At 53.1% G+C, this 27,162-nt stretch overlaps 1 protein-coding gene across 13 annotated transcripts; it reads left to right on the forward strand.

The window, feature by feature from the left end:
• GPR156 (G protein-coupled receptor 156) lies at positions 1-27,162 on the forward strand. 13 transcript variants are annotated; one of them, XR_010079939.1, is made up of 13 exons: positions 3-2,118; positions 9,545-9,659; positions 10,748-10,900; positions 11,008-11,152; positions 13,743-13,879; positions 16,064-16,199; positions 17,064-17,174; positions 18,186-18,311; positions 18,665-18,850; positions 21,597-21,833; positions 24,004-24,162; positions 24,702-25,928; positions 26,031-27,162. XR_010079939.1 is itself a non-coding variant. In XM_063394038.1 (12 exons), exons 4-12 carry the CDS (start codon positions 11,048-11,050, stop codon positions 25,875-25,877), a joined length of 2,373 nt encoding a protein of 790 aa, XP_063250108.1. In that variant the 5' UTR covers positions 4-2,118; positions 9,545-9,659; positions 10,748-10,900; positions 11,008-11,047; the 3' UTR covers positions 25,878-27,161. The 13 variants fall into 13 exon arrangements, 12 of the variants coding, with proteins under 12 accessions (XP_063250118.1, XP_063250108.1, XP_063250112.1 ...); XM_063394038.1 differs by having other exon boundaries at positions 4-2,118; positions 24,702-27,161; XM_063394042.1 differs by having other exon boundaries at positions 4-2,118; positions 11,011-11,152; positions 24,702-27,161.

The following is a 27,162-nucleotide window of genomic DNA, read 5'->3' on the forward strand; positions in this document are numbered from 1 at the left end:
GAAACAAGTATGCAACCATTGTGTATGTCCTGGAGCAAATGACATGGGCCAGACCTCCAAAATGAGGTGCTGTGTCCCAGGTGATCACTGCTCCCTCAAGAGATCCAGCAGCTGTAATGTGTAAGTAGCTCCATGCAGGATGAACAAGGTGCTAAGGGTGAAGAGCCACAGCAGCAGTGAAGAGGCATGAGCAGTTGGTTTGTCCTTATCAGGCAGTAGACGGATACTGAAGCCCTCCAGGGAACTCTGCAATCCAACTCTTCAACAGGATCTTTAAAAAGAGCAAGGACTGAGAAAAGACATGAAGACAGAGAAAATTGCATCCTGCCTCCCCTGGCAGTTTCAAATGAGTTCAGCTTTTGCTTTCCCTTCCTAGGACCCAGCCTCTAGCTGAACCATGCTGCCGCTGGGCTCCAGTTATTCTCTGGCATGGGGTGATGTGTTCCCAACACGGGGTTACTGACCTTGCTTTAAGCACAGCAGGACCCTTGGGTGCAGCAGGGGCCTTGTCCCTGCAGAGTTTGTAACACAGCTCACCTTAACTATGGGCTGTCTGCCCTCACTTGTGCCTTTCCAGACCTCCATTTCTTCCTGCTTGGCAGCACCACTCCTTTGGGTGCATACCTGTAGTGCAGCAGGCACTATCCTGCCTCCAGACAAAACACCCAGGCATTTTTCCCAGATTCCCCAACATCCTGGCTGCAACTGCATGTTCTCTGACAATGCCAAGTGACACCCAGAAGGATGTCCCAGCTCCTGTGGGGGCTGCAGAGCTCACTGGGATGAGGTTCTGGTCCCGCTGCTGCTGGGTGAGGAATAAGAGGCGATGCATATCCACATGTCTGAAACAGTTGCCAAGGAACTGTCCATACCCACCAAGCTCTTTTTTTTTTTTTTTTTTTTTTTTTTTTTTTTTTTTTTTTTGAGAACAAAACCCAGGAGAAAATTGAAGCACGAACGAAGTAGCCATTTCTCACATTTCTCATTATCACAGTTTACAAAGTGCTTAGTAATAGGCTGAGTCAGTGGGGCAACAAGAATGCTCTTTGCTAGCTTTGGGAGGAACCAGAAATAAGGCACTTCACTCCTGTTCCTGTGTGAACAGTTCGGGTCTCACTCCTCTCCCCTCACTTCCTGCTGAGAGATGTTTCTACTTATGGTCCTAGTTTTATGGAGGAAAAGACCAGAAGTTCAGTCCAAGCCTGTGTGTTTTAAAAGAGATCAGATTTCCAGAGATACTGAAATATGGGGACCTTTGTTATAGCCACTGTGAGCTGCAGATAATCTGCAGCCCTGCAAATTGGAGGGCTGCTTTCAGTGCCAAAATTCAGAATTAATCCACGGGTCTCCATCTTTTAAATCGCTGGACCTTGGTCTCCCAAGGCTTTCCAAGAGGCTTTTTCATTCTCCTTTGTATGTGGCAGTCACAAGGCTCCTACCTCCTCCTCCCACTCTGGATGTGACCCTTGGGCCTGCTGAGCCTTCATCACCCATCACTGCCCAGGCTAAAAAACACTTTCTGGAGGGTGGTGTTAGACTCCCTGGGCAAGGTATGTGCTTCTGTTTCACCTCTGAGGAGGATGGGAAAAGGGAGCGGTCCTACGGCAGCTTTTCCTCTGGAATATCAGTCAAATCTAATAAAGGGGAGTGGGAGCTGCTGCCAGAACCAGAGGCTGCAAACCGGATGCTTTAACCAGGCGTGGGAAGGAACAGGTCACCCTTTGTTTCCAGCAGTGCTGTGCAAACCTCTCCACTCCAGTTCAGACCACAGCTGCCCCTGGTCCATGGCTCTGCAGGTCTAGAATGGGCAGGAGTGAAAAATTAGCACTGTTTGTGCCAAGGCCTGGCAGAGTCGGGCAAATGAGGTAAACAGAACGGTGTAAAGAGAGAAAACCTGCACAGCCTTACAGCTGTCTGCAAACAGCAGCACCTGGCATTTTGCTGCAGGCTGGGAGAGAAACGACGGAGCAGAGCTCTTGACTTTCAGAGTTGGGGAAAAATTCCAGTAAAATGGAGTGATGTCTTGAGGGGAGAGACCACGAAGCTGATGCGAGCGAGCTGCAGGACCGTGGGAGGCAAGACAAGGAAAGAGTCAGCACGGGGATGCTGAGAGTGACGGTGGGTCTGCCCACAAGGCACCGAGTGCTGCTCCCACAGACATCCATACCTATTGCAGGAGTCACGCTGGCTACCACTAGCCATGGGGCGGCACAAGCAGGTCACGGAGCACGAGGTTGGCCGCCCTCGCGTTTACTCACCTTCTCGGGCCGGTTTTGCCACAGACGTGGGGCTTTGTGCTGCCTCAGCTCAGGAGCACCCGAGCAGGGCGGCCCGTTCCCGGGCGGGCCCGGGGAAGCGCCCGGCCGCGGGGGCGCGGCGCTGAGGGGCTGCGGCGGCGGGGCCAGGTCAGCCGGGGGCTGCGCCGGGGGTCCCGCTCTGCCGGCCCGGGGCTGTTCTGGGGAGGGTTCGGTGCTGCTCCTGTCTGGAGAAGGCGCCGGCGTGGAACGGGGTCCAGCGCTGCCGGACAGCCCCGGCCCCTGGGCTTTTTCCCTGGGCTGCCGAGAAGTTTTGTCCCGGGTGAGACGGGAGCGGGGCCGGCGCCGCCGCCCCGGCGGGAGGAGCGCGGCCGCCCGGGCCCCTCCCGCCCCCGCCCCCGCCGGGCCGGGCTGAGGGGCGGCCGCCGGCGCCGAGCTCCGCGTCCCGCGGCGGCTGCGGGGCTGCTCCCGCCGGCTCCCGCAGGTTTCCGCAGCCTGGGCACGGGTGCCGTCCCTGCAGGTGGGTCGGGGGCTCCGCCGGGCGCGCTGTGGGGAGAGAGGGGCTGCGAGCGGGATGGCTGAGACGAGGGCGCCCAGGTTACCCGAGGAGTTGCTTTCGTGCCCTGGCGCTGTTCGCTTTGGTGGTTGTGCCCCCGTGCCCCTTTCCCCGCAGCCTGCGGGGTGCAGCGGCCGGAGCCGGCGCGGCGGGGCCGCGGGATGGGCTGGGAGCCCCGAGCGCTCCCGCCCTGCGGCACGGAGCCGTGCTCTGGGAGCGCTTTGGGGATGCGGAGCTCCTCGTCCACCCTTCGCTGGCTTGGCTGTGCCCGGAGTGCGCCCCTGAGCTCGAAACGGGGCGGGCTTGGGCCGCTGTTTTGTAGCTGTCCAGAAAATAGCGTCCCGAAAGTTCCAAGCAGCCCCCGGAAGGCGCCTGTGGGAGAGGGAGCCTGCCGGCACCTGGCGATAGGAAAGGGCTGCCTTGCGGGATGCTAAGATGAGAAGCTGCAGCGCTGGGTCAGTTTGTGCTAACCAAACCGCTGTTACCTGGGCGAGCCGTGTGCCTTTTGTAGTTCAGAATGAGGAGAAGAAAAGTTCCAACCAACCCCACAGTGCAGCAACCTGCTGGGTGGACAGGGAGAGAGAGGGACCTGTGTGCCCTGGATTCAAAATGCTGCTAGGGGGTGCGAGCCCCCTCCCAGGAAACACTCCAGGACCCAGCTTGTGTGCTTCTCCTTGGCTGCCAGAGTTGAGCGTGACACAACTCCCAGGGCTTGGTCACCTCTCGGGGAGGGGTGGCTCCTGGACCCAGAGCTGGATTTTCCGCTGCCCCACGGTGCTCTGCATCCTCAGAGGGGCAGGGAGGAGGCCAAGGGAACCGGATCCCGGGTAACCGGGAGCTGCCAGTGTTGAGTTGCAGCCGGCATTTCTAATGCGGCCTTGGCCCCGTCCCCTCACCCACCTGGTGCTGGGGCCCTGCAGGCTCCGCTCCTGCTGCGGACCCTGTGCTGACACAGGCTACAAGGAGCACTTTCCACACGGGTTTGGTTGTGCCTCCAGTTTCGGAGCTGCCCCTCTCCACCCCTGAGCAAGCCTCACCGCTGTCTGCAGGGAGCCAGGCTGGCAGACCTCGTGGAAACCTTGATGTGGCCCTGCCCCTTGGTGGGGGGCTTGTTTTGCCCAGCAAAGAGACTGAGCAGGGCAGCACTGGGTGCAGTTTGGCAGCCTGTGGTACCCGGGAGGGGAGCCAGAGGGGCCGTGGATATCTCTGGATTTCAGAGCCTTAAGTCAAATCTGTCTCGTAGGGGAAAATATTCCCTGCTGCTTGGTCATCAGGGGTAAGGTGAAAGAGCTGTAGTACTTGTTTTCCTGCCTCTTTAAGGACTAAATGTGTCACTTGATTTCCAAAATCCTGCCAAATTTGAAAGAAAAAAAGGTTAAATAGAGAAAAAACATGCTGACCTTGTTAGGGCTGGAAGCTGTCCCCATGCTTGGGGCTGTGTGGCTTTGCAGCCTGGCCATCCTAGCCCTGTTTGTGAAAACACAGGTGTGCTCTGAGGGCTGTGAGGGCTGTGAGGGGATGGTGTCTGATTGCATGAAGGAGCAGCTGAAGCATTCTGCCAGCTTTGGAAAGGGAGAACTCTTGAAGGCATATGCCTAATGTGAAACATAACTTTATGGAAATATTCCTTCTGAGGTCTCTTCCTCCTCTGCATTTGATAGCTCGGCAGCAAACATCTTCAGTGGGGGTGAGCTTCTGCTTTTAATTAAGTCATACACACCTCAACCACAAGGTAGATCTATCTCCCTTGTAAATCAAAATTCTAAATCATCAGGCTTTTTTACCTCTTATTCATGGTGGCTCTCTAAAGATGGTACAGTTAAGACAGAAAAATCGCAGGCTACGTTTTCCTGTAAGGCTGTTTGGCATGTTCCCGTTTGTTAGGCTGGTGCTAACACCCTGAAGGCAGAGGGAGCTGATGGAAGGAAGAGATGTTGGAGCCTCCAGCAGTGGTGCTTGGGGCTGAGCTGTGCCTCCAGCAGCATATTTGGGCTCATGCCCAAAGGAGAAAGTAGCAGCATTTGATGGGAATGGCCTGGGAAAAGACAGCTTTCTGAGGCAGCTCATGCATGTGGATGGATGGGAGCAGGTAGAAAGGCAACAGAGGCACCAGGAACAGGCACAGAGCCCTGAGACCTGCTAATGCTGCACCACTCACAGTGCCTTGAATCAGCGTCCTGGTGGAAAAGGGTGAGTGTCACACAGCCACAGTGGAGTCCTGCAGCCTCCTTGTCCTGTGACAGAGTGCCAGCCTCTCTGGGGCAGGGATATGGGTGGGATCCGTGGCAGGGATTCTGGATTGACCAGCCTGGCACAGGGAGGGGGCTCATGGTTTGCCTGCAGCAACTACCAGGGCAAATTGTGAAGCAGAGGCTTGGGGATATTTGCACACCTCCAACATTTCTTCTCTGTGGCTGTGCCTGGCAGAGTGGCAGGCAGGAGCTGCATTTCTGCAGGCATGGGGCATGGTGGCCATGCAGTTTGGCCCTGTAGCCAGCCCTGGCTGCTTCTGCCTCTTTGTGGCGAAGGTGCAGTGCAGCATGAGATTGGCTGTGTGCTTCTGGAGAGGCAGCCCCTGCCACCCCACTTTCAGGTCATCTGCCACACGGCCAGCACTTGGGATGGAGACCTTCCTGACCCAGGGCTTGGGAATGAGCAGGGAGGTTATCCCGTGGAGGCAGAACAACACCTACGGGTGTGGTCTCCCACTAATAAATGAAATGATTAATGAAGTTGTTATGGAGTAAAGAAAACCCAGGATTTTTCCTGAAGTGGTGAAAAGCCTCTGTGTGTCCTTCCCGTGCATGCAGCACAGCGCTGGGCCATTATGCACCCCAGCCCCTGGCTGTGGGCAGAGGTTTGGGCGTGGGAAGGGCATTGGAGCAGCACTGCTCCTTCTCAGAGCAGTGCTTGGGACATGTCCCCTGTCCCTTTCTGGGGGAGGCAGCTGAGCCCTCCTTGGCCCCAAGTGGTGAGGCTGCTGTCTCGCAGCAGAGATGCCACTGCCTCCCTCACTGGCTGCAGGAAGGTGAGCTTCTACCTGGGGGTACCACGGTGTCACTAAAATCCGGCTGGAAGGACTTTTCTGGCTGTTTCCTGCTGTCACTTGGCTCTGTGTGAGGAGCCTGCCAGGCCAAGCAGGGATGAGCTCGGCATGAGGGGCAGTGGGGTCCCCACCCCAGGACTCCCAACCACCTTGGGGAGGCAAAAACCGGGAGGTTTTTTTACCTCCCCATCAGCTCTGGTCAAATTGGCCTCATCTGTGGCATGCTCCCTATGCTTCTTGATATTCCCTCCTAATTTTCCTTCCACTGAGCATCTCCAATCTATTCTGTCTCTGTTTCTCACGTGCCTGTCATTGTGTAGCAATTATGGTTAGAGAGTTAAAAGCCTTATCAGCTCCTTAGTGGGAGAAGTGTGAGTCAGCTCCTCGCAGGACTGTGTGGTGGTTCAAAAAAAGTAATGTGTTTTTTGGGGGGACTTTTTTGCATGGAGGTTTCTTTCATTCAAAATGTGAACCACAGAACTGAAAAAAGCCATGTGGGTATTCAACCTGCAGTTATAAAGTTAAAAAGTCCAGAGGAAGAGCTAAATGTGCCAACCTTGTGCCATCTTCCCAAGCTGAGGGAGCTACAGTGGACAAACAAGCAGTAAGACCAACATTCAGAAGTTATTGCCTTAGTGGTGTTGGGGCATGGTTTCCAAAATGGTAGGAGGCTTGAAAATCACACCTATCTTCTGTCAACACAAAATTTCAGGTTTCGGTCACACAGTGACCTCCCCATGCATGCAGAGGCAAAAGAGCCTTGTCCTGCATCTCCCTCCTTTGTGTGCAGGGAATCCTGCAGCTCCTGGTGGTTATCCTCACTGAGCTTGCTGTCCATCTGTGAGGTATGAAGATATCTGAGGGGCCTAGAGGTGGCTCTAGAAATCCCAGGAACAGGAGCAGAATGAAGCACCAGCACAGGACAGTCCCTGAGAAGAAGGGTGACAACTTTGTAGTTCCCAGTGTTCCTGGGAATTGAGCCTTTGTAACCCAGGTTTTACAGTGATGTGAGAAGCAGGGTTTCTTGGTTTTCTCTCTTTTTCCTTTTCTGTTTGCAGGGGAAAACATTAAAATGTAGGTGCTGAAGTTTTAAATATACATTAAAAATAATCTTCAGATATGCTGTGTGTTTTAACTCACAGTTTTTAAGTAGCTTCATCGCGGGGGGTGTTGCAGTAAGTCTGGCTTGAGACTTTTTTTGATTGCCTTGGGGATGGCAATATTGCAGGTTTCTCAGGCCAGACAAGAAGGGATCTTGTTGGACAAGAAGAGCAGAAGAAAAAAGCAGGAGCCTGTCTCGGAAGCGCCAGATTTCTGAATTGCAAAACCCCATCCCGCGGTGTTGGTGTTGCCGGCACAGTTATCCGGATGATTTCCCGCTGTCAGTGTGCAGCCCCGTGTCCCGTCAGCCGGGGCTGCTCCGCACCAGCACAGCTCCCTCTCCCACCAGGACTGGCAGTAGCAGCACAGACCCACCATGGGTGAGCCCAGGTCTCCTGCTCCTCTCCTGAGGCAGCAGGAATGGCTCTGCTCTTTGCACATTGCTCCTTCTGCCCAGTTGTTCTTCTCTGCCTCTGGCCACACAGCCACCTTCCCAAAAGTTCTTCTCAGCACATGTTTCTCCAGATGTGCTCCTTGCAGAGGTGTGCATGTACCATTTCTCTGTCAGGGCTGGTGTGACCGGACAGGATTGCAGAGCTCATGAAGACTGGCACATTTCTGAATGCGATTGTTCTGTTGTCTGTGATTTGACATCTTTGGTTTTCCACCTTTTGATTCACCAAGCAGTGATGTCACCCTTGGGAAGAAGCCACTCTTTCAACACTACATCAAAATGAACCTGTTGGGGTGAAAAGTTCCTTCTGCCCGCTCTGGGTCTATACATGCTGCACAGATTTTTCAGCTTCTTTAAAGGATTTTTTCCTCGGTTTTGGTTTTTTTTCCAAAGGAGATGTTTTGAAAGGGAAGGAGAAACTGTGATAGAGTCAAGATGTGCATTTAGATGACATCAATTGCATCTATTTTGAGGGCTATTTATGTGCTAGTCTACAGTTAGTTGGCATTGTTAGGTACTGGACTCGGTGATCTTTGGGGTGTTTTCCAAGCTTAGTGATTCTGTGATTCTGGATCTGTCCCTGGAAGTGTTCAACAAACATGTAGATGTTGTGCTTAAGGACATGGTTTAGTGGAAGGATTGACAGTGCTGGGTCAATTGTTGGACTTGATGATCTAAGAGCTCTTTTCCAGCCTAAATGATTTTATGCTAAGTATTCCTGGGTCTCAACAGATCTAAGGAAACAGGTTTTCCTGGCCTGGAGATCAACCATTGAGGTGACCACAAATTGCTTTTATCCAAATACTGTTTCTAGCAGTCAGTGCTTCCCTTTTATCTTAGAAGATGATGGTGCTAGTATTTTTCATGTGGTCCAGTCACTTGTTTCGTATCGCCTTTTGGCTTTTTGGATCTTGTCTTTGTGCAAGCCAATGCTCCTCTGTGGCCGAATTCTCTCCACTGTGTCCCAAACAGCCGCAGGTACAAGGCCACAGAGACTGAGGGCAGCAAGGGGAGAGCAAGGCAAGCGCAGCTGTTGGGTCCTTTCCAACCCAAGGTGTTCTGTGGTTCTGCTCTGGAAGGCATCCACTGGAACTGGTTGGCATTTTGGTCTTAAAAACCCTAAAAAACCAAACCCCACAAGTCTCTGTTCTCAACAGACCCTTACACTTTAAGGATATGGGGTTTTACCTGTGTTGTTGTCTGTCCTGACAACCATTGCCCAGCCTCACCCTGAAGGTCAGTGACCCCCCAGAGTGCTGGTCCCCCTTGGATCCTCTCCAGGCTACAGACAAGCATTCCTGCCAGCTCTCACAAGAGGCAGGAGCTGGGCTGGAAATGCCTGTTGCCTTTCAGCGACAACTGCACTGGTGCTTGCTTTGTTGCATACTAATGAACACTAATTGGCCCCGGCTTGTTATCAACATAGTGTGGGAGTCGTTTGCAGAATGCAGGGGTGGGGGCTGGGGAGACCCCAAGGGGCTTCTGCCCTCCTCCAAGGAGTGCCCTGCTGGGTGGATGAGAGCTGGACTGGTGCTCCTTGTGGTAACACCTCCATTTGTGAGCCACAGGAAGGCTGTGCCTGCTGGCCTCGTTCCAGCCTGGGTAGTGGCCCACCTGCCAGGTGTGTTCCCCCTCTGTCACGGCAGAAGGTTACAAGGAGTTATAGAGGTTTTCATCTTTAAACCCACCTGGGGGCACGGGGGGAGCTGAGCCCCTTGAGGCTGGGCAGTGCTCACCTTCAAGGTCTTCTCAGCATCAAAGCTCTGTGCCCCTCCCCACCCCTGTCCCCACCCAGTCCCCCCACACTGTCCATTGGTCTCTGAATTGTTCAGCTGGAGCCTGTCTCCTCTCCGCTGCACTTCCAGCACTGGAGCAGTCCTGGCATTCACTGCAGCAGCTGGATATCTCCTGCAGCCATGGCTTTTCCAGTCACTCAGCCTGAGCTATGGAGGGCATGAGAACTCCAGAGGAAGATCCTGCTGCAGAGGGGAAACACCACCATGGCCTGTTACAAGCTAGAGAGAAGGAGGCTTGATGGAGCTGGGTGGCTTCAGCACTCTTGGAAAACATGTCTTTACACACCCTGTGTGTAAAATCTTCAGTCTGGCTGATGTGTGATACTGTGTTTGCAGGACACAGCAAGCTGATCTCATACTGGGGGAACTTCTGGCAGGGGCAGGACGGTGCCCAGGCCTGCAGTACACAGAGGCTTCTGCCAGCAGGAGAGCTGTGGTCATTGCTTCAGAGGTGAGTCTGCTAATCTTGGACAAGTAGCCCACTTACCTTGATGTTCTTGGGCTGGGACTTGTAAGCAGCAACTCTAAGGCTGAAAAATCAGTCTACACTCGAGCTGAGAACAATACCTGCAGCTTTTCTGGCACTTGAATCCCCATTATGCCCCGTGACAAACATCAGGTTTCGGACCAGGTCCTGGTGACAATGCTTCTTTTTAATTTACTCCTTCTTTGCTCACATAATGACAGGAATTTTTCCAAAGAAAGGACTTGCAAGGAGAGGGCATCAAAGTGTCAGGAACAGTGACAGGGAAGGATGGAGCACTGGCCAGGCACAGGGGATGCTCAGCCAGGGAGCAGCCTCGAGGAGCGTGATAGGGATAATTTTTTCCTCCCACCTGTTGTTAGTAGCAAATAGGGAGCGAGCTACTGTGCCTCCTCCCCAGCTGCTAACGACGGGAGGCTTGCTTATGGCCGTGCGCTGGAAGCTAATTAAACCCGGTGACAATGGTAATTGAGTAAGGATGCTTGAGGATAAGTATGACCTCATGTCTAAAATGGTAATGAGGCCTATTAAAATCCACACCAAAAAGAGAAATGAAAGGGGGAGCAGAAGCAAAGGTGGTGCAAAAGGAGCAGGAGCAAGCAGGGACAATACCTGGCAGCCAGAGCACTGGGAGGGAGGGGAGCACAGAGGTGTCAGGCTTCTGAATCTCCTTAAAGCAGAGCCAGCTCTTCAGGTGGCCAGGCTGCACCTGGGGCCGAGTCAGCCAAAACACCGGGTTCAAGCGCCTTCCCCTCTGCTCAGGCCTGGGTGTAGGTCCTGTTAAGCAATGGCAACACTTGCTGATGTTTGTTGTTGTTTTCACTGGCTGGTTCTTTGCTGGAAGAAAGGAGTGTTCCATGAAACCAGCAGTCACTGCCAGCACAGGGAAGGTACTTGCAAAATGACCCTGAAATTGCTCCAGTGCAGGAAAATGCATTTGCAAAGGAAAGATGCAGCAGGTTCAGGGTGCCATGCTCTTTCTTGGACCAGCACAGCATCTCATTTCAGCTCCCAGCTGGGATATAGGGGCTGGGGGCCACTGTGACCCTCCGCAGGTGTTGCTTTGCAGGGTGGTGTAGCAGTGCTGGGGATGCCACCGTGGGAGCCCAGGTGCTGAGGTGACTCTCCTCACTGCAGAGGACACCCCGAGGGACACTGGCAGGGGGCACTCCCTGTCCTGGCTCTGGATGTGCATCACATCAGTTTGGGTAAGCTCAGCCCCGGGCTACCCTCAGCCCTTTCCTGCTGGTGGAGGGGATGTGGTGTGTGCCACAGGTTTCTCCTCACTGGAGAAGGCCAACGCTCATCCTTCCAGCAGGGCAAAGGAGCGGCTGGATAACGGCTGAGGATGTGCTATGGAGCCGGGATTCAACTGCTCTGAGCTCTGCGATGGCAGCTCCAGCGTTGGCAGCCGGGAGCAGCCGCAGCGGGCGCTGCAGGAGCTCTGCACCCTGACAGTGGTACGTGTGGGTGCAGGGGATGTGTCGATACCAGGGACTGCTCTGGGGCATGAGGTTTGCTCTGCAGAAGTAGATTTGGGGGAGGGATGAAGAGGGGCTTGCAGCTGCCAAGCAATCCCAGTCCTGCTGAAGGCAGCACACTGTCACCTGGTTGGTCTCCAAGACATGCCCAGTCTAGGTGACACCCAGCAGTTATTCAGAAGGGGAGAAAGCTTCCACAACAGCCAAGTCATGTCAAGCAGCCCTCCCATGTGTCAGCCAGCTGCTCAGGATTGGCCTGGGATGGCCCTATCTGCCCTTGACCTTTCCTGTCCCCTATAACTTCAAAGTGCTTTTCAAATATGAGTAGAGCAGGATTTAATTAAAAGTCATCATCTGTAATAAATGTACCCTCCCCCCTCCACCAGCAAGGCGGTGGAAATGACACTGGGATGCACTCAATTGCAGCTGAGGCCACGTGAGGCTGCTGGATGGAGTGGTGAGGCTTGGCCCACTCGGCTCTCCATCACGTCCTGCACGACCATGGGCCTTTAATTAAAAGACCGTAAGCTGCTTGGCTCCTCTGGCTCTGGCAGCCAGCTTACAATTAATATTCCCCCTGCCAGGACGAGGATTTACTCCACTCAGCAGCCAACAAAGCGCTCCATCAACTTCAAGTAGCATCAACATCCAGGGAAACAGCAGTCAGGTGGGAGGGTGTGTGGGAGAGAAAAAGTGGAGATCATTGGGGTATTCCTGATCCCTGGAAAGAGGGTGCAGTAATACTTTTGACAGCAGCCAGAGGTGAAAAGATTTTGTTGGTGGGTGTATCTGGGAGTGAAGTGCAGAAGCCCCAGAGTGCTGAGTTTGCCCTGCTCACCTCAGTGGTAAAAGCCAAGTGTTACCCTTGGGCTCAAGCAGGCAGGACACAGAAATTGCAGCCTTGTACCAGCCCTGTCAGCTCCAGGCAGGAGGGAGAATGAGCCTGGTCTGTGCTGAATGATGGGGCTTTTACACAGAGAGTCCTGGTGTAAGTGGGGGACTGAGCTGGGTCACCATCTCCACCATCTGGTGTGGTCTTCATTTTCCAGAGAGGCAAAAGGCTCCCCAGGGAATAGCAAGAGGGAAGAGGAGGTGCGAAGCAGTTTTCAGGACAGAGATGAGTATTCTCTCAGGGATCCCTCCACGCTGCTGCAGAGTGAGGCTGAGATGTGCACGCAGCTGTATCCCAGCAGCAGCAGCTCTCAGCTGGATGTCTCTCCCAGGCAGGGGTTTGCCTTTCCCAGTTGCCCTGTGACCAGCATGGCACCAGCACGTGAGCTGCCAGGAGCCTGCAGATCAGCCGTGCTCGTGTGGCAGCAACACGTTTTTGTTTCAAGAATTATGTGGTGGCTTTAATGCTGCAAGCTGTGCCTTGTTCTTGCTCACCCAGAGGAGATGAACCCTGGCCGGGGAAGAGGGACATGAGGCACTGGCTCTAAACAAATGCCTTTATTGTGCCTGAAGATTTATTTCTAGCAAGGTTGGAAGCAGAAACAGCTCAGACCTTGAAGTAAAAATTGGGAGTTCGGGGCAGTGTCAGCTGTCAGGAAAAGTAGTCTTCTGCAATAGAAATTGGATGCAGGAATACCTGAGAAGGGACTCAGCACCAGAGAAATTAGTGAGGAGGTGTGTGATCCCAGCTCAAACCTCATTCTCCTTCCCCCCACCCCTTAAAGGGGATGTGCCAGCACTTTTATTAAAGTGATGCTTTTTTTAAGGGAAAGAAAAAGCTCAGTAACCCAGACATGCATACCCTGTTAAAAGTGCTGGAGCACTTTAGATCAGCAGCGTTTCTGGTTTCACGTAGGATCGTTTTATCCCTTTTATGTTAATAAGGAGATAGCAGAGAATATTTTTAAATGGAGATTTAAACCCGTAAGGTGGTTTGTGTGTAAGGAGAGAGGTGCCTCCATCACACCTGCTCTGGGAGTGTCCCTCAAAAGCCAGTTTTCTGCCTGGGACCAAGTTAGTTTCCAGCCAGCTGGGAGACAGGTGGATTCCAGCTGGGTGTGTCACCTCTGGAAAACGCTGTCACACCCCCTTTGCTGTGCTGCTGCTCTGACTGGCAGCTCTGCTGCTGGCTCCCAGTCACGTTCGCCAGCTGATCAGTTGTCTGCTGCGGGGAGGGGTAAGGGTGGGAGCCAAGAAGCATCTAAAGAAGCATGATACCAGCTGGGGCACCACAGGGCCTTTCTCCAAAGACTTCTTTCCAGAAGACAGTGGGGAACTGTTGTCCACGTTCCCATGTCCCAGAGGCAGGGCTGCCTGAGGTTTATGAATCACTTGTACAGCTTCATTATGGATTTTGCTAGTTGGCCGTAAGAAGAGGGCTCTTGGACTGCCGTGTCTTCCTGAGCACTCAGCAAGTGACAGAGCACACGTCCTGTCCACACACACCTCAGTGGCCCTACCTGCAGGACTTGGTCTGGTGCCAGAGTGAGTTTTACTGGGAGCTGTGGTTTCTGGCTGAGCAGGATAACTGTGGGAGCGATCATGCTGGAGTAGGGACCTCCTTTGCTAAGAGCCCCAGCAATGTCCTCTCCTGCCTTATCCCTTTTGCCTCCCGCAGACATCTTTTGATCATAGTACGAAGAGCTCCCCATCCTTCTCTGCTGGTCTCCTGGGAGTTGTGTGGACATTCCTGACTGGAGGAGTCCTGCTAGCGCTCTTCTTTCTCATCTTCACAATTCGCTTCAGGAAAAACAGGTAAGGGCAGCCCTCTTCTCCTGGGAGATTTCCCCTGAGCTGGAGTAGCAGAGTCAGGTTTCTTCAGGACCGAGCTCTGAGCTGGTGACCAGCTAAGGGATCAGGAGGGTGTAAGCCTGAAGGAGCAGCACAGGGCAAGCAAGGGTAATGCCAGGGGTGTTGCAGCTTTTTCCATCACACAGAGTTTTGATCACTGGTGGAGCCAGTCCTATTTGGACTGCTCCTTTCCTCCTCAAGGCAGGGAGCTGTAGACTGGATGAAAGGAAATGGCATCAGCAGAGGTTCAGGTTGGACACCAGGAATAATTTTTTCACTGCAAGGGTTGTCAAGCATTGGAACAGGCTGCCCAGGGAAGTGGTGGAGTAACCCTCTCTGGAAGTGTTCAAGACTGGATGTGGCACTCTGTGCTGTGTTTTAGTTCTTGTGGTGGTGTTTGGGCAAAGGTTGCACTTGATGGCCTTGGAGGCCTTTTCCACCCTGAATGATTCTATGACTGTGGTGCCCTCTGGCACAGACAGTCATGCATGGTCTCATCCTGGAGGTGCTACTCAGTGAAACCATCAACAGGAGCAGGCAAAAAGAGAGCTCATTTCTGCTCCACATGTTTGAGAGCATCGCTCTGAGCAGTACAGCTCCATAGCAAGGCCATCATATTCCCCACAGTGCGCCATGACCTTCCTGCTGTTGGCCACTCATACTTTGAAGATATTGATAACCCTTTTTGTTCTTGGTGGTTGCTCGTGGGGAACATGATCTTCACTGGTGAGAGAAACTGCTGGTGAAGTGTAGACATTTTTTGCTGCTGTTGAGTCTGCACAGAGGAGATAAAATATCCTGCTCCCCTGAAGGCAGCATAAATCCAGCAGAAGGCTCAGCAGTGCCTCGTAGCTCAACCTGTCTCAGCCAGTGCTGAGCCTTCCTCAGCAATTCTGGATGTCTCTGCTGCCTCTTTGCCACCTTCTCCTCAGACTCATTGGTCCCTTGGTATCTCAACTGCTTCCTCCTCCAGAGATACATCCCTTGCCCAGGCTTCACCTGGCAAAGTGCCTTCTCCATGTGCCATTGTTTTGCACAGAGGTGTACATCTGGGTGCAGCCTGGACTGATGTTGTTTGACTTCTCTGGTGGCTTTAAGGAATTTAATGTTCCTGACAACCACTGTGCAGTGGGGAGGGTCCTGCCCATGAGGGTTTGTGTTGAGAGCCCCGTGCCTGCTGTGCTGCAGCAGCTGCATGACCTGCATCCCAGCTGCATCCCAGTCTGGAGCTCTTCATTTACTGTTGAGTGGTGTTGAGCTCAGTGGTCACATTAATTGATGTTCTCAGAACGTGCTGTAAGCAATGTGTGTTATTTATTTGCTCTGCAGTAAATAAATACTGGTCTGCCTCCTGAGCCTGGGAGGGCAGAGGAGACCTTTCCCAGCTCCAGCTGTGAGCATGAGCTGGTGAATATCTTCCTCCAAGGGCTGAGACATGGTGAGGAAGGCAGGGAGGGAGAGAGACAGGTTGAACCGCAGGCTTTGTGGCTGCAAGACAGCAAGCCAGGGAGGAGCTCCAGGAGAGAGAAAAGTCATGACTTGGCAGCCACTCGAAGGGGCAGGGCTACAGGAGAGGATGGCAGGAGGTGCAGCTTTCACTCAATGGGCTTGCTGGGGAAGGGTGACAGGTCATGAGAGATCAGTGGGTTGATTCTCCCCTCCCTGAATACAGTTACAGGATTATGAGTGATGAGGTGAAATTACAGAGGGGAGACGGTAACCTGAACGTTGCTGGCAGCTTCCTGAAGTTGAGACTGTGCTGAGTGTGGAGGTATCTCCTCAGAGGACGGAGCAGTGGGAAGTGCCTGTTCCTGGGGGAACCTTTGCACCCAAAATTTACTGTTGGAGACAGTCACCCTGGGCTGTGTTAGTGTGGTTTTCCACCTCTGCCCCTCTGCAGCAGAAGTGTTGGCATAGGGCTGAATGAACACTTGAAGGATTGTGAAGCACTCCAGCAAGGAAGGGGAGAGGATGGGACCATAGAGTAATGGCTGAACTTTTGGAGCAGTGGTGAATAGCACAGGCTGGAAGTAGACAGTGTCAGCATCCCTTTGTGACCGTCATCATCCCTGTAAGGGACCTCACCCTGTGCTGCCAGGTCATGGTGCTCAGTAACTGTCACCACATTCCCTGCTTTGTTTCCTGGAGGATTGTGAAGATGTCCAGCCCCAATCTCAACATTGTGACCCTGCTGGGCAGTGGCTTGACTTACACAAGTGCTTACCTCTTTGGGATTCAGGAGCAGAGCCTGCCATCTGGAGACTCAATGGAAAAGCTTATTCAGGTGAGTGTGGGTTTTGCTGGGATGGGCCCCTTGACTCATGTACAGGCCTGTTTGTATGTGCTCTGTCCCAGCCAGCTGTCACCTGTACACGCTCTGTCCCAGCCACAGCCTGTCGCCACCACGTTGCTCAGCTGGGCTGTGGCTTTCACATATGCAAAAGACAACCAGACACTTTCTGTCTGAATGGCCCTCGCTTCCTTTTGCAAACCACATCTGCAGAGGAGGGGATTCGAGGCAGGTCCCCGGGGGACAGGTCCTGCAGGCAGGCAGGCTGCTGGGCTTGGAGAAGTGCAACAGGCAGAGGGCAGCACAAGGGGAGATGGGATCCTCCACACACCCACCACTGCCTGACACAGCAAAGGTGCTGTGAGGCTGTGGGTGAGTTTTTGGCCGCAAGCAGATCTTCCTCAGAATGCTCACCTGCGTGATGAACCCCCATGCCCTGCTAGGTTGAGGACTGGGCACGTACCCATGTGGGGGAATGGGACTTGGGACCGTGCACATCCTGCATCCCTGCATCCTGCTCAGCCAGCGGAGGGCTGAGGATAATTAACAGATGCCAGCAAGTGATTTATGCGTGCTGAGACTTTCTGTGCCCCTGCTGCTCACAAGCCTGTCTCTCCCTGCCTGCCCCTCCAATGAGAGTCTCTAGGGATGGGAAGGAAAAGGTAGGCAGCAGGCACTCCTACAGAGAAGTACTTGCCTTTGAATTCATTTCACCCTGTGGTCGGCTTTCTAGTATGTGACACCACCCTCCAGAATTCAGAAGATTGTAGACAGGTCTCCAGCCATCCTCACTGCCCCCCCCGGCTGGAAGGGTGTCCCTGTGGGCCCCTTTCAGCCCCCTCGCTCTGACCCTGGCAGGTGAGGCTGTGCCTGCTGTGTGTGGGGACCTCCCTGGTGTTCGGGCCCGTGCTGGGCAAGAGCTGGCGGCTCTACAAGGTGTTCACCCAGCGGGTGCCGGACAAGCGGGTGGTGAGTACCAGCCCTGAGGCGGGAAGGGGCAGACTGCCCGTGGAGGGCAAACACCAGCGAGTCCCAAACCAGTGTGGGACAGCAGATAAAACTGGCACGTGGCAGGGATGGATGCCACAGTCACAGGTCTGGTTTCACACCTGGCTGGGAATGGGCCCTTCATTTATTCCCATACAATGAGGCAGGAGCTTTCCCACTCTACAGGCAAGTGGGTGCCCTGCCAGGCACTCTTCCCCAGTGGAGTCCCAGCCCCATCACTGAGCAGTGTTCTCATTTTACGTTGGCCACATGCCTTCATTATGCTACACACCAGTGTTTGTGTGCAGGTCTGGGCTGATTGTTGTAGTGGGATGAAAATAAATCAGGTGTCCTCAGAAGCATCTGATGTAGGGCCATCCCCAGAGGTATCCTATCTGCTCTTGAAGGCAGGAAGGGAGTGCTGGGCACTCTTCTTCAGCACTTAAGGACAGGGATTCAGCAGCTGGGAGGGAAATGGGAAATTTGTGCACAAAAAAGTACATTTCCAGTGGTTACTTTCCAGCAGTGAAAAAAGTAGGTCTTAGATGAAAGATGGGACAAGAGGGTTTACAGGTGAACTGGGTACCAGCAAGGACTCCTGTTTCACACTAGGATCTGTGTTAAACTTGCAAAATGATGATCCTACCCTTTTTCTCTGCCCTTTTTGTCTCTGCTGGTGATATGCTCATAAGGGATACTAGTTGTGTTTTGGAAGAACCGTTTTCTCTCATAGGGTTTACCTGCTATTCACACCATCAGGCAGGTGTGAATGAGGCATACCTGGCCTCAAGCCTGATTAGGTCTCCAAGAATTCGGGAGTTGAAGACAGAGACCTTGTGGCCAGCTCAAATATAGGTGCTGGACACCCCTCTGGATGAAGTAGTAGGATGGATGTGTCACTTGAAAGAAACCACCGAAAGGGTCCCAGGGGGATTGAGGTCATTGGTGTCCCTTTGTTCCTTATAGTAACTTCTACTTCTTGCATATTTGCAGATTATCAAAGACCTGCAGTTGCTGGCCATGGTGGCAGCGTTGGTGCTGGCAGACACTGTCTTGCTCTTGACATGGGTGTTCTCTGACCCAGTGCAGTGCTTCCGAAGCCTCAGCGTCTCACTGCGGGTAAAAGGATGAGGAGGAGTGGTGCAGGGATTTGCTGTGTCCTAAGTGAACTCTGTGGACAGAGTTGGTGGGTGGCCAGGCATTTGGAGGTGATCTTTGAGAAAAAACAGAAAGAAAAATGAGGCAGAAAACCTTCTGGGCACTCTGGATTTGGTTTATGTCTGGTCTGTTACAGAGGCGAGAGTCCACTGCAAAATTTCCAGGCCTGTGCAGATCACCTGCATGACACAGGAGGGCTTTGAGGCATCTGCTTTAGAGAAATGTTTAACCAGCCCTGTTGGCAGCAGAAGGCCGAAATCTTCTTGCTTTAAGTCTCTGCCCCTGGTAGCCCCAGCTTTGACCTCTCCTTTCAGAAATTTACAGAGGAGACCAGCTTAGATGCATCTTCCCATTGGTCTATGCCAGGCTGCAGCCTTCTCTTCTGCCCTTCCCTTGCCTTGCAGGCAACAGAGAAGGGCATGACGTGCTCCGTGAGCCGGGTGCAGTCCTGCGCATCGCTCTATTCCGATCTTTGGCTCGTTCTCATTTTAGGGTTTAAGGTACGTAACCTCTTGACTGCTTCATGCCTTATATCTCACCTCCTCCCTGTCTTTCAGCCTGAACTGTTTCGCAGCGCTTCTCATTTCGCTGCCTGCCCAAGCTAGATGCCCGCTGCAGATCCCGGCTTCTCCTGTTCATCTTGTAAGCCCTCCCATTTCCAGCCCTTCCCATCTTGGGAAGGGTGAAAGCCCTGCTAGCTGCTTTCTCCTTGCCTCACCATCTCCTTTATGTACACTGTGCACATACAGTCAGTCTCTCCAGATCTCTCCTGGCAACCCCTGTGCTTCGTCCATCTCACTTCTTGAAACTCACATCTTGCTGTTCTTTATGTCACACTCCTTCCCTAAAGACTCCAGTGAATGGCCACTGCCAAGGCCACACCAGGTGGCTCAGCCCGAGTCCTGTGACTTCAAACCAAGGAGGTGCTGATGACAAGTGCTTGGTCCCCACCTTTACAGGATGCTTATCAGGTTAATGATACCTCTGAGGTGCACTTTCACTGGTGAATCTCTGCACATGGCCAGTCTTTTTCCAGCAGTGTTAGTTATACTGATGTAACTATGTCGGTATAATTACCACTGTAATTATCTGTGGTCTCATGTGTCTCTGGTATGGCAGAGGCTGGACACATTTCAGAAAGCTGATGTTGATGAAGCATGTGAGATCACAGCCTTTTTTTGGGACTGGCTTAATCTCTGCATGCAGCAGAGGCACTTCCTTTGTGATTCACTGTAATGTAATACTCACTGACCGTCTACCCAGAATCATAGGAAAAAGAGCAGAAAGGGACCTCACAACACAGCCAAGTCCTTCTACACTTAATTTCAAAGACATTAATCTAGACTCTCCTTAAAAGTCCTTTGGTGTTAGGGAATGTAGTCGTTACCTGGGTTTTCAGTGCTGTCTCCACCTCTGATTTTGTCTCCAGTTTGTGTTAGGGTTTAGAGAGGTAATGTCTCTGCCTACAGCCCTTACAAAATCCTTTTGGAAATAGAACATCCCCATCATCCGTTCCCAGTAATCTTTTTAATGTTGCATTGAATCTGGCCTTACCACTTACTGGGGGTCATGGAGTACTTCCTTGGTGGTTTCTCTGGAGTTAGTCTGGATTTACACTAACATGAGAGTAGGCTTTATCTCTGCCTACATAGCACTTCTTAGCATCCACAGCATTAATGTGCTCAGCCCTTTGGGAAGACACAGTGTACCATCCTGGTTTTACTGGCACAGAGCAATGAACAGAAATGACTTGCCAAGGACATGCCTGGAATTAGGAGCAAAGTCCTCTGCTCAAGTTTAAAACAAACAAACAAACAAACAAAGCCACTTATTCCTGTGCTTACTGAGAGTCCTAGTTTATGAGATGGCAGCGCTGTTGTCTGTGTCCCAGATAGAGTGTATGAATTAAATGGGACTTTGGTGCTGGTTTTTTCCTGCTCAGGGTTTAGGGGTTGGCTTGCCTTTGGGCTGTTTGGAGGTGCCCCATGGTGGACACAGTTATGATCCAGTGCAGATCCAGTGCAGATCCTACAAAGCAGGGCCAGGCACCAGTTCCCAGCAAGGCAGGTTTCACTCTCAACCCCACCTCGAGTCTCTGTGCTGCTCTGAAGTTGGCAGTCTCACCAGAAATCTGGACATGAACCTCTCTTGCTTGTGTCCCTCCAGACTTTAACCCTGGCAGTGGCCATCACAGTCATCAACCAGCCACAGCACAGAGGGGTTCAGAAGGGTCTAAACAACATCTGCATCTCGCTTCACACTTCTTGATGCCCGGATAACAATGGCTCTTAGTAAAACGCTGACACTTACTGGGTAGCACAGGAATAATGCAGGTCATATTCCCTGTATTCCAGGTCCTTGCAGGACCTGGGACTTTGTTAGATGGTATTTCCAAATGATCCTGAAGGCAGACCATGCTCAGCTCTGTGGAGGCAGGCAAAAAATACTTGGTGTTTCCAGCTAGTGTCACCTTGGGAAGGACAGGCTTATCCTGATGGGTAGTTTTATCCTGAGCACACTGGAAAAATGCATGCATGAGACCATTGATGAGCAGGGTGATGAGACAGCCTGCTCTGAAACAACTGCTCTGCTTGGGGGGAGGGAGAGCCTCTGTGTACAGAGCACTTCTGTTGTGCCCTTCCCTGCTGCTGGAGTCAGGAAACAGCAAAGGGAGGGAAAAGAATTGCACCTGGTAGTTTCCTGGATTGTTGCTATTTAAAGAGGCACCAAATACATCCTCTTCCCTCCAGTCTAAACCTCCATTTCTCCCTGCTTTCTTCTTTGAATTCCTTCTGGGTATCTCCCCTGCTCCTTCAGAGGTATGCTGTTGCTCCTAGATGGCACCCACTGCTGCCTCCCTTCAGAGACCTTTGCCTCCTGTCTGTCTGCCTTTGCTTCTCCTGCTAAAGGCTGCCCAAGGGGCTTTTTTCACAATTTGTCCCACCCATCCCCTGCTTTGTGGCAGCACCTGCTGATGACCTCTGACTCTTGGCCCTTTGGTTGGGACCCCCGTGCCCAGCAGTGCCCCCAGTGCTGCCCTGTGTCCCCAGCCCCACTGCCGGCTGCACAGCGTGCCAGGTGTTTGCTGGCGTCACCGCGCGCTCCAGCTCTGCATTGTAGTTCAAAGAGCATTAATTAGGGTTGCGCCGAGTGCATCTGAGCTCGCCGGGCTTGGTGCGAGGTGGGGGTTGACACCATCCAGCTGGAATTTTCCACACTCTGGAAACCTCTTTCTTCTGCTTCCAGAGTATCCTCCTGCTGTATGGGACCTACTTGGCTGGTCTGACCGACAACGTCAGCTCCTCACCAGTCAACCAGTCCTTGACGCTCATCGTCGGGGTCAACCTCGTTTTCCTGGCTGCTGGCACTATCTGCTTAGTTCACCGTTTCTTCCGGACTTGGCACAATTTACTGTTTGGTTTTACCTCTGGAGGCATCTTTGTGTGTACAACCACGATCAACTGCTTCATCTTTGTCCCACAGGTATGCTGCCACCTCTGTCCTGTCACTTGGCTGGAAACAGGCACATTTTCAGAGTTTAACAAAAGCAGCTGTGGGCATCAATGCACTCACTCTCCTGCATTTTTTCCCCAAATGTTTGGACTCACCTGCAGAGCTCGTTCTCCAAGCCCCACCCCACCCTGGTGGTTCTGCTTCCCCAAGCAAGTTCCCTGAGTCTCAAAGAATCACAGAATTGTTTGTACTGGAAGGGACCTAAAGATCATGTAGTTCCAACACCCGTGCTGTGGGGCAGGGAAGCTTCCACCAGACCAGGTTGCTCAAAGTGTCATTCAGCCTGCTTTAAACATTTCCAGGGTCTGGGCCATCCACAACTTCCCTGGGCAAGCCTGTTCCAGGATCTCATAGCAAAGAATTTATTCCTTACATCTAATCTAAACCTACCCTCTTTCAGTTTAAAGGCATTCCCCTTTGTCCTACCACTGTGTGGACACTGTCCATCTCCAGCTTTCTTCTCCCTTGTCCCCTTTATGTCCTGGAAAGTCTCCAAGGAGTGCAGCACTGCTGCTCAGAAACCCTCCTGCAGGAATGTGCTGCAGGTGATGGCCACACAGCACCCCTGAGGCGAGGCAGCCCCTGGCTTCCTCCTCCTGCTCCGTGTAGGTGATGGGATCTGTCCTGTGTGTAGTTGCCCTTTCCTTGTACCTCACATGCCCACTTGCACCAGGAGCTTCTGCCGCTGGCAGAGATGGAAGATGCCGGGTGCAGCCATCCAGATGGCCCAACCACTCTGAGACTTCTTTGCTGCTGGTGGTCTCCAGGGGAGGCTGTGCTCCTCTGCGCTTTTGGAGAAGGAAGCTGGGCTTTGCCACAAGTGAGGAGGAGGAGGAGGTGTTTAAAGGAAGCCTTTTGTGGTGAGGTGAGGCACTTCTGCTTCCTGTGTCCTCCAGGAGCAGCCTGGTGTGCCTGGCCACCCCCTTAGTGGGAATAATGCTCCCATTGTTAGAGGGAGAGGAAACAGTTATTTACTCAGTTGAATGTTTGGAGGGATGTTTGGGCTCAAGGACATGAGGTGAGAAAGGGAGGAAGAGGTGAAGTTGACGAAAGCACATCTGTGCAAGGGAAGGCTCAGGGGATCTCAGCAATGTATATAAATATCCATGGGGGTGGAGTAGGGAAGGGGGAGCGAGGCTCTTCTCTGTGGTATCCACTGACAGGACAGGGGACAATGGACACAATCTGAAACACAGGAAATTCTATTTAAACGTAAGGAAAAGGCTGGAGTTTTTTCTGTCTAAGTTGTAAAGCACTGGAGCAGAATGCCCAGAGAGGTTGTGGAGTCTCCATCCTTGGAGACACTCAAGGCCCAGTTGGACACAGTCATGAGCAGGCTGCTCCATCTGACATTGCTTGAGCAGGGCAGTTGGGATGATTTCCAGAGGTCCCCTCCTGCCTCAGCTGAGGCAGTGTAACTGCAGAGCCCCAAGCCCTTAGATGAGCAGCCTTTAGGAGCAAGGATCCAAACTTCTTCTGGTGAGCACCAGGCCTGCTGGCCATGCTCTGCCAAGCCAGGTCTCTTGAGCTGAGGGTGGAGAAGCTGACGAGCTGTACTTGCACTCTGCCTTTACCATTTTTCTGTGGGAGCCTGGAGACCTTGAACATTTTATTTAACTTGGATCTTTTAATTCATTATCTTGTTTTTCCTAATGGGCTTGCTTTTCTGTGGCTCATCTGAGATCGATAAACAGCTGGAGCTGGGCTGCACAAGGCTTCCAGGCAGGCACCAGATGAGAAAACAGATACTAAACATTGCTGGTTTTCAGCTTGTCACCAGTGATTCAGGGATAAGGGGGCATGCATGACACTGTCTTTGTCTGTCATGGACTCAGGGAGTGGGGAGAAGAGGGAGGGGGCTTTTTCAGTGTGCTCAGCAGTCTCAGTGCAGCCAGGCACTGACCCTTTCCTGCATAAAAAGCTGGAGCCAGGAACAGGGTAGGGCTCAGATGGGTGGGAGGCTCCAAGTGACACTGCAGCCCCTCGCCCAGCCGTCTCTGGCTGGCTGTCTCTGCTCCCCCGTCACACCCAGCCTTTGTCTCCCCCTCTCCATCCCTTTGTCTCCTTCGCACTTGAGCTGTGCCTGCCTCCCGCTGTGGCGGCTGGGGCTCTGTGGATAACACCCTCTTCTACTCCCCAGCTCAAGCAGTGGAAAGCCTTTGAAGAAGAAAGCCAAACCATGAGCCACATGGCAAAATATTTCACCAGCCCGAGCAGGAGCTGCCGCTCAGTGTACAGCGAGGAGCAGCTCTACCAGCTCATAGGGGAGAAAAACTCTATGAAGCAGCTGCTCACCGAGGTATGGGGCTCTGCCAGCCCCCCTCCTTCAGCTTCTCCCCTTCCTTTTTGTGGGCTGAAGGCTTTGCTGGGTGGGAAGCCATTCTTTACACCCCTGTCCACAGTGATGATCCTTCACCAGCCTCTTCCTTCCTGAAGGGAAGGGCTGCTTTGTCACACTCCAAAGCACCACAATTTAGGCATAATTTGCAGGGCTTAAAAAATCTCTGAGAGGAGTGCAAGAGAGCCTGGTTCCCACAGCCTTGTCAAACATGGTTAATTTAGAGGGGAGATGCTCTGTCTCAGAAGAGTCCCAAGCCTCCTGCTCCCTCACCTGCACTGCACGGGCAGGAACACCCCAGCCTGAAGAGCTGCCTGCCCAGTGAGCCCCACACACATCTGGGGGGCTGCAGGGGAGGCTGAAGTCACACAAGCTGCCGGTCTGGCTCTTGCTGTGCAGAGAGGCGTGATTTGTTTTCTGGCAGTGCCTGCTTCCAAATTAGCAGCATTTTCCTCCCCTCTGCCCACCCCACACTTGACAGGCTTATTTGTTTGACACAGAAAAACGCCGTGATCGAAAGCCTACAGGAGCAAGTGAGCAGCGCCAAGGAGAAGCTGATGAGGCTGATGTCTGCGGAGAGCGGCTGCGACCCCGGTGCGCTGCCAGCAGCTCCCTGCACCTGGAGCTCAGGGCAGCCTGGGGGTGCACCAGGGGACTGCAGCTCCCCGGATCCACAGAGGGATGGGTGGCAGCCCCTCTGCCCGCTGGGTGCATCACCTCTCAGCAGCAATGCTCAGGCCCTCCAGAAACGTGCAACCCAGGAGCCTGTTTGCTCTCAGGTGCTGCTTTTTAATACAGGGGACAGCATGGAACGTGGCCTGAAAGATGTCCAGGAGTGCGGGACACCTGCAGTGCAGGGGCAGCCTCTGGAGCAGCTGCCAGGCCAGGACAACTCAGCCGGTGTAGCCTGGGAGTCGTCCCCCAAAGTCAGCTATGTAAACAGCGAGAAGCTGTGGGAAATCTTGCAAGAGTTAAGCCTGGATGGCAAAATCTACAGCCCAGCCTTATCTGCAGGACCCCCACTTGGCAACCAGGGCACCTCAGGTGAGCAGGAACAAACACGGGTGGGCCAGGAGGGCTACCCAGGCATCCATACACCCCTCAGCCCCTATCTGGCAAGGCATCGACGAAGGATCCCATTGCCTCCTGCCCCTGCACGCATCCCTGGACATGCATCCCCTCGTGCCAGCTGCAGGGTGAAGGAAGTGGGCAGCTGGGGCCGTTGGGAGTCAGGACAGAACTCCCAGGGAACGGGAGGGGACGTGTCTGGCAGAGGGCTCCTTCAGCCCCCAGCACCATCCCCTCCAGCCATCCCACGGGAGGCCAGCCTCCAGCCAGAGGGGTGGCTGGGATGGCCGGAGCACCAGCGTGCTTCGTCGCACATCCCGCAGGAGCAGCGGTGGTGGCAGGGCACCCCGAGGGGGCCTGCTGCGCCCTCCCTGCGCTCGCTGTACTATTACCCGGACTCTGACTCCAGCAGCAGCAGCTCTGAGGAGATGTTTCATGGCTGCCACCGGCCCTGCTGCGAGGTTTGCTTCCAGAGCCCACGTGGCTCCCTGGACAGCAGCAGCACGGACACAGAGCCCAGTGACTGCGAGGATCACCAGACAGAGCACCATGGCGGGCCCCAGCCTGTGGTGAATTTCAAAGACGATCTTAAACCCACTTTTGTGTGACTGGGAGCACCCCTGCCCCAAAGGCAAGTGCCCTTCCACCCCCGGAACAAGGTGTGTTTTCAGCAATGCTAAAGCCACGCATCCCTCTGGGGAATGTGCCTTGTTCTGGAATTTGGGGATTGGGAATAAACCTTGCCCCGTTCTGATTTGCAGTGTCAGCCCCAGCCTGGTCAGCCGTGACTGCAGCCTGAGTTTGGCTGAGAGGGGACTGGCAGCACTCAGGGAGCTGATGGTGGCCTTGGCCTGCCTGTGTCCCACAGGTAGCCAGCAGTTCTGTCCGTCCTGGTGCCAGCAGTGGAGAAACCAGGGCTGGGGGTCTGTGAGAGCCCAAACTTCACCTCCTCAGAGAGCTTTCCCTGTGAGACCTGCGTGATCCGCACTGGCAGGGAGCAGCATCCTGCCTCAGAAGCAGCCATTGCTTCTTGCACACCGCTCCATATGGACCAAGAGAGGACTCCTTCTACCAAGGCTGCCCAAGCAGAGCATTCCACTGGCATCACCCCCAGCTGGCTGCCAGAAGCAGTAGCAGGCTGCCACTCACCTGGGGTGTGCTGCTTCCAGGCAAAGCAAGGACTTTGGAACGGGGTGTGCACAGGAAACTTTTGGGTTTTGGTGGAGTTTTTTTTTAGCATCTGAATGAGAAAATGGAATCCAAAGGTGATGTCCATGGAGGTGTCTTTGCACTTTGGGTTTTTCAGGTGCATCGTTGTAGGTGAGACTCAGGCCAGAGCTGAAGGGAAAGACAAGCTAGCCATTGTAAAGGAGGATCTGAAAGGGGGGTTCTTTTTTTACCTTGATTTCTGGGTCTTGTGTCCTTCTGTCTGTCTTTGTATGGATGATGTAGTCTGGAATAATGTTTGTTTAAATTAATATACTCTGTTTAATTTTTATCTTAGAAACACCAAGAACAGTAAATATGGTGTGTGTGTGTTTTGGGGGATATTTATCATTGCATTTGAGCTTATCATTGCCTGCACAGGAGTTCAGGATGCTGAGACTTGATGCTCAGTGCAATATAAAGTTTCTGGAGAAAGGCTTGATTAAAAGAGCAGGTGTCAGAGGAATCCCAGACCTGGTTTTGAACAAAGCGTGTTAGCTCTGCCCTCCCCATTACTCTTTATGATGGTGAAATCCCTCACTTCTCTCCCTTCACTGGTGTCACCATTTTCCCCCGCTACCTCTTCAGTTTTTCAAGCTTGCATCTAGGGCAAAGCACCAAACTCAGTAATCTTACGAGGAACAATATTCCCACAGCCGCCATTTGCTTCTAAAAAGGAAACACCCC

The sequence above is a fragment of the Prinia subflava genome, chromosome 3 (assembly GCF_021018805.1).
Source record: "Prinia subflava isolate CZ2003 ecotype Zambia chromosome 3, Cam_Psub_1.2, whole genome shotgun sequence".
NCBI classification, from domain to species: domain Eukaryota; kingdom Metazoa; phylum Chordata; class Aves; order Passeriformes; family Cisticolidae; genus Prinia; species Prinia subflava.

Excerpts from the sequence above, each read along its gene's own strand:
- GPR156 (XM_063394038.1), top strand. The coding sequence starts at position 11,048 with ATGGAGCCGGGATTCAACTGCTCTGAGCTCTGCGATGGCAGCTCCAGC. Across the intron at positions 11,153-13,742 it reads AGCTCTGCACCCTGACAGTG|ACATCTTTTGATCATAGTAC; the intron begins GTACGTGTGGGT and ends TGCCTCCCGCAG. Across the intron at positions 18,851-21,596 it reads TTCTCATTTTAGGGTTTAAG|AGTATCCTCCTGCTGTATGG; the intron begins GTACGTAACCTC and ends TTCTGCTTCCAG.